The sequence below is a fragment of the Peromyscus californicus genome, unplaced genomic scaffold, assembly GCF_007827085.1.
Source record: "Peromyscus californicus insignis strain IS unplaced genomic scaffold, ASM782708v3 Scaffold_5__1_contigs__length_169319896, whole genome shotgun sequence".
In the NCBI taxonomy this organism is placed as follows: Eukaryota; Metazoa; Chordata; class Mammalia; order Rodentia; family Cricetidae; genus Peromyscus; species Peromyscus californicus.
Window position 1 is genome coordinate 19,992,322 of NW_026294573.1, and position 17,065 is coordinate 20,009,386.

General features: G+C 43.8%; 1 protein-coding gene across 1 annotated transcript; it reads right to left on the reverse strand.

Annotated features, from left to right (window-relative positions):
* Positions 1–41: 41 nt before the first annotated feature.
* Aunip (aurora kinase A and ninein interacting protein) lies at positions 42–17,065 on the reverse strand. Its single transcript, XM_052716024.1, has 3 exons — positions 16,941–17,065; positions 4,113–4,242; positions 42–2,910 (listed from the first exon to the last, which is right to left on the reverse strand). Exons 1-3 carry the CDS (start codon positions 17,025–17,027, stop codon positions 2,096–2,098), a joined length of 1,032 nt encoding a protein of 343 aa, XP_052571984.1. The 5' UTR covers positions 17,028–17,065; the 3' UTR covers positions 42–2,095.

A 17,065-nucleotide genomic window follows, 5' to 3' on the forward strand; every position in this document is an offset into this window, starting at 1 on the left:
GCTCTTGACTTACTTTCTTGCCCTTAAGGCAGTGGTTCTCAACCTTCCTAACACTGTGTTCCTTTAGTACAGTTCTTCATGTTGTGGTGACCCCCAGCCATAAAATTATCTTCATCGCTACTCCATACTGTAAGTTTGTTAACTGTTATGAATCGTAATGTAAATATCTGATATGCTGTCCCAAAGGGGTCATGACCTACATGTTGAGAACCACTGATTTAGGAGAAAACTTCCTAGGGCTAAAGAAATGACCCAAAAGTCAAGATTATTGGCTGCTCTTCCAGAGAACCAGGTTTGATTCCCAGCACCCACGTGGCTGTTCACAATTATTAGTTCCTCCGGTCCCAGGGATCTGACACACTCTTCTGCCCTCATAGGTACCAGGCGCACACATGAGGTACACAGACATACATTCAGACAAAACACCCAAACATCTTATTCTAAGGGGTTTCATCCTCCTTTCCATAGAAAATTTCCCAAAACTAAAAACAATTACATCTGGTAACTTACTGTGGTTTGCATCCTGGAGGCTATTTAAGCCTTAGATGTCACACCTGCGATGAAACTGCTGCATGAACAGTGGTGCTTTGGGAGAAACACAGGCAAAATCAGATTTGTGATTGGCTGAATTCAGGACAGTGACACCACTCACACAAAGTTGAATTGGGGCCAGGTGGTGGTGGTGCTGCTGCTGCTGCACACCTTTAATCCCAGCACTCGGGAGGCAGAAGCAAGTGGATCTTGTGAGTTCGAGGCCAGCCTGGTCTACAGAGTGAGTTCCAGGTGACACAGAGAAACCCTGTCTTGAAAAAGAAAAGTTGACTTGGGCTGGCAAAATGTCTCAGAAAGGGAAAGTGCTTGCCACTCAAGTCTGACGACCTGGGTTTGGAACACGCATAAAGGAGGAGTCATTCCTGGAAGCTGTCCTCTGGTGTGGTACGTGCCCTCGCACGGCAGTGTTGCCTTTTCTCTTTGAGCAGATGTCATTGTAGCTCAGGCCGGCCCAGTACTCACTATGGAGCTTTGAGTTGACCTTGAACAGATGAGGATCCTGTCTCCTAAGTTGTCATATCCAGCTAAAAGGTGGCTTTCTGAATTACCACTAGAGCCAGCTTTCCAGACATTAACCAGGATTCATAGCTTTCCAGTGGAACTTCCCTCTTTCTCGTGGAAGAGTAATAAAAAAGTTAGGTTATTACATAGCTCAGATTTGGGAAGGGGAAGATAAACAACTTTTTAAAAATTGATTTCATTTTATGTGTATGAGTATTCTGCCTGCATGTCTGCGTGCACATGTGTGCCCAGTGCCTACAGAGGTCATGTGGGTGCTGGGAACTAAATGTGGGTCTAAGAGTAGCAAATGCTCTTAACAGCTGAGCCATCTATCCAGTCCCAGGTAAACAGTGTATATAGTTATCCATTAAAAAAGAAAAAAATGTGGGCTGGAGAGATGGCTCAGCGGTTAAGAGCACTGGCTGCTCTTCCAGAGGTCCTGAGTTCAATTCTCAGCAACCACCCGGTAGCTCACAACCAGCTGTAATGAGATCTGGTGCTCTCTTCTGGCCTAAAAGCATATGTGCAGATTGAACACTGTATACATAATAAATAAATCTTTAAAAAAGAAAAAAAAATTATCATCTGCCATTTGACGCCCCCCACCACCAGCCACACACACCTGGGTTGAGGAAATAGGTGTCTCTTAAAATGCACTTGGGAATAATGGTCCCAAGCTTATGAGTGGTCCAGCCAGAGGTGAAAAGAGCACTTATCTGTAAGGAGCAAAAACTGCCAGGCCTCTGAAGGACAGAGAATTGAGAAGAACTCTGTGAACTGAGAAATGGGTTGAGTGGTTAGTGCTGTCCTGCTGTCTCAGTCCTCATCACATTCATTCATGGAATGCACCAGTCAGTCATCTTACTGAGGGAAAAACATGCCTACCACACATTGCTTGCTTTATTTACATGAGAACAATGTTCCATAATGACAATCGCTTCATCCCACATGGCCTCTCACCTAAACCATCCTCTTTACCCAGCCCCACCCTACTTCCCTCCATCTCTGCCACTTCAAGATACACCCACACAAACATTTAGAACTAGTGTCTGATAACCTGATTACCTTCAGAGTCCTGGGTAAAGAGCAGGTTTGGCTGCAGGTGTAACCCAGGAGGCCCATCTTGGCACTGAGCCTGAGGGCTATCAGGAAACTGCTCTGAGCCTTGATTCCTAACATTGGTTACATCTTGAAAGGGCATTTTAGTGTTGTGAGCGATGACCTGCTGGCCTTGGGAATCCTCAGTGAAAAGCTGACTCCAGGAGTCCCTGTCATTCCTTTCACTGTCCCAGGAAAATACAGAAAGACAAGGGCTTTTTGTCACTGATAGTGGTTTTTTCCTACTCCAGGTTTGAAGAGGCACGGGGGCCTGCCTGTTTTCCTTGGCAGACCCCTTTTCTCCCAGTTCAGCTTTGTCCAAGGGCTGACAGCATTTACCCCTAGATGGTCTGATGTGGCTTCCCATGCCTGGACAGTTTGTCTTAGATCCATGAATCCATTCCCTTTTCCTCCTGGCCTCTCTTTGGTCCAGCAAACGAGAACTTTCCACATACTGGGTAGAGGAGGAAGCCAGGGAGGCTTTATTTGATCCAGCACCCATCAGGATGTCAGGTTGGGGCAAAGACATCATAGTCAAAGACGGTGTTTCTAAACTGTGGTGGCTAGAAATCTGGGAAGATGGAGGAGAGTGTCCAGCTTCCTGGATGTCTGCAGGAGTTGAAGTGGCCAAAGGTGAAACCAAGCCATCATCCTCCAATCCCTGGACCAAACAGTCTGGCTGGGTTCTCTTGCACTCTTGGTTGATCTGATTTTCTTTGAGAGAGAAAATGCTCTTCCGGTTACTATCATTTGCCATTCCTAATGAAACAAGAGATAATTACACTAAAAAACTGCCCTGAGCCAGATTTTATTGGGTTTTCTGAAACCAGTATCAGCTACTATTATTCCCAGGTACAGAAGAGTCCTAGACTCTTTAAATAACTTCATGGCTAATAGTCCTGTTTTCAATCTTGCTGTTCTCTGCTGAATGCTCTAAAACTTCAGTCATATATTCCCCTACTGAAACGTGGATGCTTCCAGTGACCCATCTCTGCCTAATATGTCAAGTTTGGTTTACAGTCAGACCATAGCCAACTTCTCCAACTCAGTTTTTGTTACATGGTTTTTAACACAGAGCAAAACAGTTTTGCTTTTTTTTTTTTTTTAATTTATTTACTGTAGTTTCAACTGAACAATGATCCTGCCCCTAGCTAACCACATACCCAAATATTATCCTTAAGGAAATATTCTCAGCAGACATTTTTGTAAGGTTATAAAAAATCATTAACTATCAAACTTAAAATTTTCTGATAATAAAAATAAATGTAGTTTTTCATGGGAACGCCAATGAAGATTTTAGGATGCTAAATCAACCAGTTAAAATCTGAAAACAAATTAGTGTCTAGCTAGTCCATTTCATTAAGTGTGGGATGGACCCTGTTCTCCCTTAAGGATGAATGAAACCGATTTCCAATCCACCCAAATTACATCAAGATACAATTTTAAAAAGAATGTTAGACTTATTTTTTTTCCTTCTCTAATAAGTTACACTGCAGAACCTGTTCTGTAAGAACCCTCAATTTTTCTCGGAATTCAACAGAGTATATAAAATACACAAGATTTTGTAACTGGGGAAAGCTGAGGTTTTTTTGAGGAGGTGTAGGGGGAGCTTTCCTTGTTATGTAAAATGAAAGTAAGTTATTATTTGGAGGAGGAGGAATAGTGCACATTAAGTTTATACAGGGCAGTCCTGAGTGACACACCAAGAGTGGGCCCACTCCCCCAGTGTCCACCCCTGCACCTGGCTCTGCATGCTCCATCCTGCTCTGAGCTCTCAGGTATGGCCTTCCTCACTGCTCTATTGGTGAATACAAATATTTAAAATTACATGGAGCAGAACAGAACCAGCAAAGCACATGTATAATAATATACTTCTTTTCCAAAGCAACATCTACCGTTCATAAATGTTTCAACACTTGTTCTCCTCGGATAATGAAATATTCCCAGGCTGGTCACCATACCTGGTTGCAAAGTGACAAAGGACGAAATACTCATCTGCCGAGTGCCTCTTCTTTGAGTAAAAGAAATATTAGGTATTCTCTCTCCAGGAAGCAATGTCAGCATTTTGGTGCCTGGTTTGATTAAATGTGTCTGAGGGAGAAAAATAATTGAACCTATTACTATTAACACCAGTGACTCTTAGAAGCATATTAGTTCCACCCTTGGGCCCAACTCACACCCTATTCTCTAGGTAGTTTGTACTGGACATCACCTCCCACTACTTCCTGATCCTTCCTTCAGGAATCACATACTCCAACTAGCCCAGTCTTTTCGATTTCCAACAGTTACCAGTAAGGCTGACCAAAGAGTCTTTATCAAAGTATCCAAAGATGAGGCACTCTCCTTTATATTTAGAAATAATTAATTCTGCACTGGCATTTTGAATAGTTTTCAAATATTCACTTAATGGTTCAGAGCATGGCCATAGAACCACATGGGTTGGGTTCAAATCAATCTAACATCCCTTTAAGGTCAAAGTCCTGAAGAAACATAAACAAACATAAAGGCAACATATGGCAAACCTATAGCCAGCATTGTGTTACATAAGGAAAAACTCGAAGCAGTCTCTAAATCAGGAGGAGTCTGCTTTCTCTACTCTGAACCAGTGCTAGCAGTGTTAGCTGAGACTAAGAGAAGCAAATGGAAGGGATACAAACAGGAAACATCAAAGCATCCCCGTTTGTAAATGAGGATTACATACATAGAGTCCCCACACACTACCAGAAAACCCTAAGAACTGAGAAACACGTTCAGCAAGGTAGAAAGATTATGGGAGCCCACAACTGACTCAGTTTCCCAGTTTGAAGTCTATTCTGAGTTAATAGAGTTCAAGCTTGCTTGCTCCAAGGCTGTGAGAAAGTCCTGATAAGCCTACAGAGTCTCCTTAAAGGGCTGTGAGAAAATCCTGATTAGCCCACAGGAAGGAACATACTCCCTAGCTAGACGCAGGCTGCTGATGCCAGCCGGAGGTACATCAAGATAGAAAATGGAATTGCCTGTTCCTGATGCAAGGCAGGATAGATAGTGGTTGAATGCCTGTGCTGTGCATTGTTCTACCTCTGTCCTTCAAAACTATATAAGGTGACTGTGAAATAAACTCGGCACTGTCTGGCATTGATTGGCAATCCTCTCGACTCTGTTCTGTCGTCTTCATTGTCTCTACAATCTGCACGCCTCTACCCAGCTGACTCCGGCAGGCTCTAACACAAGATACAATAGCATAAATACATTTGTAGCCTTCCTGTATACCAATAAAAAACATGCCAAGGAAGAAATCACATTCAAAGTTACCTCAAAAAAGAATACCGCCAGGCAGCAGTGGCGCTCACCTTTAATTCCAGTACTCAGGAGGCAGAGGTAAGCAGATCTCTGTGAGTTCAAGGCCAGCCTGGTCTGCAGAATGAGATCCAGGACATGCACCACAAGCTACACAGAGAAACCCTGTCTCGAAAGAGGAAAAAAAAAAAAAAAGAAAACAAAAGAATACCTTGGAATAAACTTAACCAAATAACTGAAAGATCTCTATAATTATAATGGAAACTTTAATAAAACACTCAGAAAAGATCTCCCATGTTCATGAATTGGAAGAACTGATACTGTGAAAGTGGTTATCTTACCTTGGTCATGAATACTGTCAAGGAGGCAAGCTTCTGGGTGCACCCAGAAGGAATTACCTAGATTAGGTTAGCTTCTCGACACGTCTGTACAGGATCATCTTAAATTAACTGATGTAGGAAGACACGCTCTTAAAGTAGGCAGCGCCATGCAGAAAAGGGAGAAAGCTGGCTGGCCACCAGCAGTCATTCTGCACTACTAACTGCAGATGCAGTGACCAACTGCTTCAAACTGCTACCACCAAGATTAGACCACCACAAGGTACTATCCCTTCCAAGTGTGAGCCACAAGTAACCCACCAGAAACTTACCAAAACAATCTACAGATCCCATGCCACCGCCATCAAAACACCAACATCATTCTTCACAGAAATAAGAAAAAACAACCTTAAAATTCATTTGGAAGCACTAAAGACTTTGGATAGCTACAGCAATCCTGAGCAAAAAAGAATGCAGAAGAATCCATACCCGATTCCAAGTAATGCTTCAGAGCTGTAGTACTAAACAGCATGGCACTTGCACAAATATACACATGTAAATCATCAGACCAGAATAAAAGACCTAACATTAACCCATGCAGCTACAGCCACTAGATTTTTTAATAAAGATGCCAAAAAATACTAACTGGAGCATATGGCCCTCCTCTTCTACTCCTGGGCATGTGCCCCAAGGTTAGAACCTACTGCAGAGATACTTGTTCATCCATGTTTGTTGCTGCTCTATTCCCAACACCAGGGAGAGGGAAGCAAACCAGATGTCCACCAACAGATGAGAACAGGTAATGAAAATGTGGTATACATGCATAACAGCATTCTTCAACCTTAAAGAAAATGAAATTATGCAATTTTCAAGGAAATAGATGGTACTGGGAAACTTACATTGTGAATTAACAAAGCCTCAGAATATAAATACTGCTATGCTCTCATGAATGCGGACTCAAGTTCTAATTTGTACAAATATCTATGTGGGGAGTGAGAGGGTGTAAATTCCAGGAAACTAGAAATTCCAGGGCCTATGAGAGGAGAAAATACAAGATTTGAGAGAAGCAGTAAGGGTAATAAAATGTGTGTGATAGTGAAAACACTGAGAGCAGAGGGTTTGGACCAGGAAAGAGATGTAGGAATGAAGGTAGTACCAGGAAATGGAACCAAAAACACACCTTAAGGAAACCTGCTGCTTTGCATGCTAAAACACGGCAGTAAAATACAAGCCAGGAAAGAGCAGCAACACTGTATGGCAGGCTCCCCCACTTTCTGCTTGGGAGCACTTTCCAGGTCAGTGTGCACCCACGTTGAGAGTCCTGCTGTTTTCATGAACTAAGTCAACATGAGATTGAGACTTGGGGGAGCTGAAATGGGATTTGCAGTTCAGAGATGACTTCCAGACATCTACAGAGATGCCTTCAATCTACTGCTCAAGCTACACTCACTTGTATTAGGGAAACAGCCCACTGAAACTTCAGGCTGAATGATTCCCAGAGCTCACAGAAGGACAAGACACTGGAGTTCCCACAACCCAGGTAAAATAATCACGAGTTTCCATGTCATATGTTCTCCTGCTGATGTGACCATATTTTTCCATGAAAGAGAGAGGTCCTTACTGCTTCACCTTGAATTTGTGAGAAATACTGTGACTATCTTGACCAATACTGAATTCCCAAACTAGAATGCATGCACTTCCGCCTTCCTCCCTGGAGATGCTCACTCTGGAACCTAGCCAACACATTTGAAGACACCCACGCTGGCATATGGGTCTTTCAATTTTATGGGAACACACACATCTTAAATATGTAAAATATTGTGAATGATATTTGAGTATCTACATGCAAGACACTGAAGTGCAAACAAACAAAACAGACTCTGTCCTGGAAAAGTTTACAGCTTTGAAGAGAAAACAAGCTATTAATAAATAGTTACTCCATATCTACTAAATCCTATAAAGAAACTCTTCAGAAAGCTATAGGTCAGAAAGTTGTAAGCCCTCAATTGGTGAGACATTTGAGAATAAAGCTTTTTACAGCCAGGCTCAGTGGTGCAGGCCCTTGAGTCCAGCACTCAGCAGGTAGAAGCAGGCAAAGCTCTGTTGAATTCAAGGCCAGCCTGGTCTACATAGTGAGTTCCAGGTCAGCCAGGACTACATAGTGCAATAAACAAAGTTTTTTGCTAAGCTGGTCATTATTAGTTACTTTTCTAATGTTGTGCTAAAACACCATGACCAATGCAACTTACAGGAATGTGTATTTACAATTCCAGAGGGTTAGGTGTCTGTCATGGAGAAGTATGGCAGCAAGCAGTAGGCATGGCAGCTGGAGGGATCCCTGCCTAGCTGAGGATCCCATCTTGAACTGAAAGCATGAGGCAACAAACGCAGCTAGAAACGGCACAAGTCTTTACACTCTCAAAGCCTGCCTCCACTGACACGCTTCCTCTAACAAGGCCACAGCTCCTAAGCCTCCCCAAACAGCACCACCAACTGGGGACCAAGTGTTCAAATGGCCAAGATTATGGGGATTTCTCATTCAAAGCACCAGTCATGTGATACTTTATTTTGTGCACCCCAATAAAACTTATCTGGGGATCAGAGAACAGAGCCAGCCACCAAATTAGACATAGAAGTCAGGCGTGGTGGCACACACCTTTAATCCCAGCACTTGAGATCTCATGTCTTTGCTTGGGAAGCACACACGCCTTTATTCCCAGGAAGTGATGGCAGGAAGCGGAAAGGTATATAAGGTGTGAGGACCAGGAACTAGAGGCTTTTAAGCACTTCAGCTGAGATCTCTTCCTGGTGAGGACTCAGAGGCTTTCAGTCTGAGGAAACAGGATCAGCTGAGGAGTTGGCGAGGTGAGGTTGGCTGTGGCTTGTTCTGTTTTTCTTATCTTTCAGCGTTCACCCAAATATCTGGCTCTGTTTTTTTTTTTTTTTTTTAATTAATAAGACTGTTTAGCAATTGGTGTAACATCTGGCACCCAACGTGTTTCATTGGTTATGATAAAAGATAAATTAGGGGCTAGAGAGATGGCTCAGAGGTTAAGAGCATTGGCTCCTCTTCCAGAGGTCCTGAGTTCAATTCCCAGCAACCACATGGTGGCTCACAACCATCTGTAATGAGATCTGGTGCCCTCTTCTGGCCTGCAGGCATACATGCAGGCAGAATACTGTATACATAATAAATAAATATTTTTTTAAAAAAAGATAAATTAGATACGAAACTTTAGACTCACAAGTATAGGATAGATGATAAAATATTTTCTTTAATTTTGCCAAATACAAATAGACTAGATATTGTAACTGTAATTTTTGCTTGATAACTGTTATATATAATTTTACTATGTTAAAACCTTCCTTTTTGATTAGACAGAAAAGGGGAAGTACTGGGGATGTCTTTCTGTACACTGTGAATATATGTTGTTCCCATTGGTTAATAAATAAGCTGCATTGGCCTATGGCAAGGCAGCTTAGAAGCAGGGGGGAAATCCAAGGAGAGAGACAGGAAAGAGAAAGGATGCCAGCCTGCCAACCAAGGAACAACATGCCAGCAGATCAGTAAAGCCACGGAACACATGGCAAAACATAGATCAATAGAAATGGGTTAATCTAAGATGTAAGAGCTAGCTAGCAAGAGGCCTGCCATGGACCATACAGTTTGTAAATAATATTAAGCCTCTGAGTGATTATTTTATAAGTGGGCTGTGGGACTGCAGGACTGTGAGGCTGGAGAAACCTTCCGACTACAGTCCTTTCTGGTAGGCACTAAAGGAAAGTCAAAGTGCTGTCAAACAATGACACGGTCAGCTATAGCTGTCTTAGAATACCTGTGCTCTGGGGATCTACTCAACACCCTCAGTGGAATGTTAAAGATTCCGAGAACAGAGAGGGACTTGGGTACAAAGTTTGTTGGCTTATTCTCCTATCTCAAAATAAAGACAGCCTCTATGTGTACTTTGTACTGCTGAAGTAAGCCTGCCTATGAGCCAGGCATGGTGGTACATGCCTGTAATTCCAGAACTTGGGAGGTAGACAGAAGGATCATTAGTTCAAGGTCAACCTCAGCAATACAGCAAGCAAGCTGGAGGTCTGCCAGTAGAGCACGGGGGTGGGGTGGGGGTTGACTTTATTCTTTGCTAGGTATGGGTGAACAGAGAAGGAAGGACTCATGGGGTCAATGCATGAGTCCAGGACATTATTCAAACACATTTTCCTGGGAGAGTTTCAATTGCTGGGCTTAAAACAAGTAGATGTGAGTTCTAGGAGGTGGTATGGTTAGTACCCAGTCAGTGTCAGGTAGGGAAGATCATCAAAGCCAGTCAGTCAGACAGGCCACATACAGCTGTCCCTCAGGGAACTGGTCACCAGCAAACAGCTGTATAGGGCAGAAAACCAGACTGACCACACTGGAGAACTGGAGTTCCAGGTTAGGGTACGAACTTGAAAACTGTTATAGTCAATGACCTCGGCTTCTGGTATGAGAAAATGTAACATCTAACTAAAATGGATGCCAGGATGACATAAAGCATAAGATTTGATTACAATCTTACATTTGCCAAGCTAAAGGTGTCGATCCCACAAGTACTGCCATCTTGAGCTCCATTACTGTTAAACCCTTCCATTTAATAAAATAAGCTATTCTTTGCTATTAAAAAGAAATGAGGCAGTATCAGAAAAGAGGGGTGTAAAACACTTCCACAGCCACTTTCCTGGAGATCTCCAGCCTATCTTTACCCAAAAGAGCTCCAAGTCCTCCTACTCATCCCTCAGTGTGAGACAGTAAGACACTAGAACAGTAGCAGAGAAAGCTAAGCTGTAAGAGATTTGTCCATTCACTCGGCAGACAAATATCTACTGAGTAGAACTGTTGAAAGACTACCTGATGGACTTTCATTTTAATGAAGAGAATACAACAAATGGTCAAGTTAAAATGGCGGCGTATTGTATGCCTGATGGACAGTGCTATGATAATGATGAGGGAGTGTATGACCAAGGAAGAACTCACTGATCTGAGCTCACACAGAACAGAGCAATGGAACTTTCTAACCCCTCCACACTGGAGCAGAGATGTGCAAAAGCACCAGGCAGAGGTACCTGAAGCTGGAAGGTCAATATGGCTGCAGCAGACAGCATATACACATCCAAACAGTGCTCACGAGACTTAAAGGAGCTTCTGGTTGTATGGGGGTGTGGATTAAATCTAACTGAGCAAATGGTCATTCTGGCTCATGTGGGAGACAGGGTAAGACCCCCCAGCAGACCCTGCAATCTCCATGCCCTGCCCCCACGCCCATCCGCCGGAGACCTCAGCCACTTCCTGAGACTTAGAGACCAGCCCCCAGCTCCCATCCTGCCCCGGACCTCCCATCTGGACAAGAGCTCCCATCCCGCCCCAGAGCTCCCATCTGGATGAAAGAGGCTTCCTGAATCTGTCAGCTCTGTCTGGACCAAGTGCGCTGATAAGACCAAGAACGAATCCACAAGGAGATGGGCAGACGTCAAGGCAGAAGTACATATAACAAAATGAAGAGCAATACCCCATCACCAGAACCTAGCCCTCCTCCAACAGCTAGACCTGAATATCAAAAAATGGAAGAGGCAGAAGAAACCAGCCTTATGAATAACATCATGAAGAGGGTAGAGGCTTATATAGAAGGAATCACAAATGAAATTGAGGAAAAGACAAACAAAAAATGGGAAGAAATATGACTATCAACTAGGCATTGGGGCATACTGTCTGTCACAATCTCAGTATGTGGGAAGCTGAGGCTGGAGGATTTTGAGTTTGGCAACATAGTGGGACCTTGTCTTAAGGGGGGTGGGGAACAGAGCTGAGGATATAGTAGGTGGTAGAGAGAGGGCTTGCATTCCACGCAAGAGGCTTAGACACAGTGAGGCTGTATGTTCAATCCAAGGACCAACTGATAGGATGGAAGGAGGAGGGATGGAGGGAGAACTCTAAATATATCTGCAAGCCCAGCAGAGAATGTGCTGACAGAATGAATGCTAATAAAGTTGCCAAGTGTCAGGATGGCATTCAGTGTTCCACCACGCTAGCCTAGAAACCAATGGTGACTCAGTCCAAAGATTTCTGGTATGTTCACAGTTCCATTTCTCCTGATTATGTCCTTTAATTATAATGACATGTAACACAATGGAGATAACAAATCTATTAATCATCTTAAATTTGTGTTACCTCTCTAAAGTGTAGTAAAAAACTTTTCCCCCTAGGGCTCACTAGGGTGTGTTCACATGCACACATTCAATCATACATACACATATGCCTACAAAGTACAAAAGATAAAAAGGCTGGGAAGTAGCTTAGTGGCAGAGCACTTACCTGGCATGTACAAGACCCTAGATCCAATCCCTAGTACTGGGGGCGAGGAGGGAATGGCATATTTTTCAACGTTTTTATACAGTAGAAGCATAGATAAGCTATAAAACTTGAAATTGATATAAATTAGCCTTTCGAACTATGACATTGTCCTAAGCTCGCAAGTATGATGTGGAAAGCTCTCTGGATTTAGTGGCTGTGAGCAGCTGTAACCAGTGTGAGGAAGTCTCCCTTGGTTCTGCTTCCTGTTCTCTCTGTTCCCCACAGCAACTCAAGTCTAACGTATTAATGGAAATTACAGAAACAAACAATTTTAAGTTTTAATTTGTAGAGTAGAGTGGTAAATTTCTACACCATGCTACTCCAGCAGGATTAAATCATCTTTAACCAGCGTATTTACACTATATATTCTACTCTCCGTGAAAGAGACCACATTTGCATAACTTTTATAACAGTATATTGCTAAAATTACTGTTTTATTATTGTTCTTTATAAGGTTAAAACTTGAGGGCTCCGGATGTAGTTCAGTTGATAGAGCGCTAATCTAGCATATATAAAGCACTGAATCTGGCCGGGCAGTAGTGGCGCATCCCTTTAATCCTAGCACTCGGGAGGCAGAGCCAGGTGGATCTCTGTGAGTTCGAGGCCAGCCTGATCTACAGAGCGAGATCCAGGACAGGCACCAAAACTACACAAAGAAACCCTGTCTCGAAAAACAAACAAACAAAAAAAAGCATTGAATTTGATCTCTAGGACCATACAGTACTGGGCATAATGGCACATGCCTAAAATCCAGCACCCAGGAGGTAGAGATCAGAAAGAAGTTCAGGTCATCCTTGACCTCGTATGACTCAAGGCCAACCTGCACTACATGAGACCCCATCTCAATAAGAGCTGTAGAGATGACTCAGTAGTCAAGAGTGCTGGCTGGTCTTCCAGATAACCTGAGTTTGGTTCTAGTACCTACACCAGGCAGTTCACAACTGCCTTTGACTCCAGTTCCAGGGGACCTCTGGCCTCCACAGGTACCTGCATTCATGTGCACACACCCCAACACAGACACGCACACCTACACATAACTAGAAATTAATAAATCTTGCCCTCCATAGTGCACACACTTTTGATTCCAGTACTTGGGAGAGGCCAGCCTGATCTACATAGTGAGTTCCAGGCAGCCAAGACTACAATGAAACCCTGTCTCAAAATAAAAATCCCAGCACAAGAGACAGAGGCGAGCAGGGCTCTGTGAATTTGAGGCCAGCCTGGTCTATAGTGAGTTCCAGAACAGCCAGGGCTATATAGGGAGACTGTCTCAAAAAACAAACAAACAAAAATCTTAATAAATAAACAAACACTTTATCATAGGTATACATCTACAGGAAAAAATACAGCATATATAGGGTTCAGAACTGAGGTTTCAAACACCCACTATATTAGGGGACATTACTTACATACACATACGTCTTGAAGGATATTAACCTGTTAACTGTCGCTACCACCAATGAGGCCTTTTGTTTTTAAAACAATTCAGTATTATTTGGTTTTATTTTTATAAGTATGGATGGGGAGGGGTGTCTGTCATGTAGCCCAGTGGCCTTGAACTCTTGATTTTCCCTATCCCCATTTCCTAAATGCTGGGGTTAGAGGCCTGTGCTAAATATTTTTTTAAATTGAAAAAAGAAAACGACCACTATCTGCTGTACCAAAACCTAGGTGGTGAGGCCACCCAGCAAGCCTGTGGTAGTGAGAACAGATAAGATACAAACCCACTCCGAACACATGCTGAACCACATGCTACCTTCATTCTCTCCAAAATGACAGTTTTGTTCAAAGCCCACGAGGGAGAGGCAGGTTTTCCAAAGCACTGGCCAGCAGCTATGCCCTGTGCGCCTCTTTGACAGCTACTCTGGAAGAGGCAGGTTTCCATATTCTATTAAAGAGATGCTGTGGTGCTCTTCTCTGGCATTTGAAGCGTTTTATGAGAATATAGCAGGAAAAATCATATCCAACACTAAGTACATGGGCGTTTTCCTCACAGCCTAGCAAACAATCCAGGCAGCAAAACCCAGCTAACTCAATTCATTCTGACACCATTAAATCCCACAGGCTGAGTCAGTCCTCTTGAGATGCCAATCCCAAGCCCAGGGTCGTTTATCTGTGCTAGGCATTCTAATCCACAAACCACAGTAACTTGCTCTGGAGAGGTTCCCAGAGCCCAGAGAAACACTAGCATTTATTGTTTTCTTTAAATATTACAAAGGAAGGGCCCAGTGTGATAGCATACACTGTCATCTCAGCAGGAGGGAGGCAGGATCACGAAGAGTTCAAGGCCAGCCTGGTCTACATAGTGAGCTCCAGACCAATCTGGGCTACAGAGAAAAACAAACAAAAATAGTAATAATTACACAGGATCCCAAAGAACAGATACATATGGTGAGGTGAGGGAGAAGGTTGTAAACACTCATTACAGAAATGGCTTTTGAGTTTCCTGCTTGTTTTGTTGTTTCCCAAGACAGTCTCCCAGTACAGTCCAAGCTGACCTGGAAATCATCCATACCAAGATGGCCTCAAACATGCCTCAGCTTCTGAGTCACATGCCATCAAACCTAGCTCAGAAGCTGTTTTAAATAGCAAAAGATGGAAGACAACTTTTCATTAGGGATTACTGAAAAGATACAGATAGACACACCAGACATAGCCAGACAAAGATGGACAGACAGACAGACACACACTCACTCACACACTCACACTGCTATGGACACTGGTCACATGGAGTTCATATATTGAAACATTAACTCCCAATGAGATGGTACTGGAAGATGGAGCCCTTGGGAGGTGCTTAGTATTGGATGAGGTCGAGGGGGCTTCTGACGCCACTAGAAAGCCTGCTGTCTCTTTCTCCACACATGCACCCACAGGCATCCACCACAATGTCACCTAAGCACACTGTTGGCAAGAATCCTCACCAGACAGTAATATGATGACACCCTGATCTCAAGATCTGCAGTCCGTAGAACTGAGAAAACCAATCCTGTTGTTTAACCCATCTAGTCCATGGTATTTTGTTATGGCAGCCTGGTTGACTAAAGTACTAGTACTGCATACAATGAATGGCATTCTCTATGTGTAACATTACAAAGGCATGAAGGCAGCTCTATGAAAACATAATTCATGAGGCAAGAAGTAATTACAAGTTGCAGGCTGGAGACACGGTTCAGTGGTCAAGAGAACTTACTTCTCTTCCAGAGGACCCAAGTTCAGTTCCCAGCACCCACATCAGGCAGCTCACAACTATCTGTAACTCCAGTTTGCCTCCAAGGTCACCCATACAGACATGTATGCATAAATAAAAAATTTTTAAATCCTAAACACACACACACACACACACACACACACACACACACACACACACACACCACGGGCCAGAGAAATGGCTCAGTGGTTAAGAGCACATACTGCTCTTCCTGAGGACCTAAATTCAATTCCCAGCATCCACATCAGGTGACTTACAAATTAACTGCCTGTAACCCCAGGTCCAGGGGGGTCTCACACCTCTAATCTCTGTGAGCACTCACATTCATGTGCACATACCCCACACACAAACACATAATAAAAAATCTATACACACACACATACACACATTGCTAAACAATGCATAGCACACTACTATTTGTAAATAGGGAAAAATTTGGATTTGCTTGTTGCATAAATGGAATATCCCTGGAAAACTATAGTAATTCCAGGCAAAGACAGGAGTATGTCTCATTGTATGTACTATATGTTGAAATTACAGAGCACATCAATATATTACCTATTCCAAAAATATTCTTAAGAGGGAAAAAATAGTGATCATTTGTTAGCCCTCAAAAAATGACTTCAGCCAGGCAGTGGTGGCTTTTAATCCCAGCAAAGGGAGATGGATCTCTGAATTCAAGGTCAGCCTGGTCTACAGAGGAAGGTCCAGGATAGACAGGGCTACACAGAGAAACCCTGTCAGGGGGTGGGGGGATGACTTCACTTGTATAATGATCTTAACAATCCTCAATTTTTTTTCAGCTGAGCATGGTGGCACACACTAATTCTAGCACTCCAAGGCAGACAGGTGGCTCTCTGTGAGTTCAAGGCCAGCCTGCTCTACATAGTGAGTTCCAGAATAGTCAGAGCTACATAATAGACCCTGGCTCCAAACAAACAAAAACTTCCATCTTCATCAAAGCCTGTCTTTAGCCTGCTAATCTAAACTATTCAAATCTCAAATCTCTGCCTGTTCGGTTCAATCTGCCTTAAGAGTCCCAAATCAATAGTAGTCTTTCTGAACACCAAAAAAATCACATTTCTCTTGAAACTACTTATGGAGACATACCATGTTCTGCCTAGTTAAATGGACTGGTACTATCCTATGGCTGTACCAAAAAAGGTGACATTACCCGAAACCCTAAGCACAATGGCCAGCATAAAAAGCTAAACCAACAATTATCTCACACTTGTTGGTAATGACCTGATTGGGGGAGCCCGGATTACTCCACCCTCCTTCACTGGTAAAAAGACCGACGCCACCGCCAACGCACATGAAATGCCTACGGCGGTCCCCAGCACCCCAGGGATGCCCACTTACCGCTGGGCCAGATCCCCTTCCTCCATTTCCGATGTTTCCCCCAAAGCTGCTGGTCGTGGCAGGCTGGGGAGAACACACCCTGCGGGTGACCCCGTAGTTGAGCCTCTCCCAGGATGCCCCAGCACGACTGAGGCCGCGCGCAGCCCGTCGCCCCGAAGCCGACCTCCCTCCATCCCGGCCCCCTCCCCGCGGGCGTCCCCAAAGCCCGCGCGTCGCCTCAGCCACGGCGTCCCACCTGCACCTTCCGCCTCTTCAGCGCCGCCGCGTCCAGCCACACGCCACACGCCTCCTTCTCCGCCTTCTCGGGCCTTCTACGTCTCATGACGGCGGCGAACCGCGCGCCTCTGCAGCCGCCGTGGG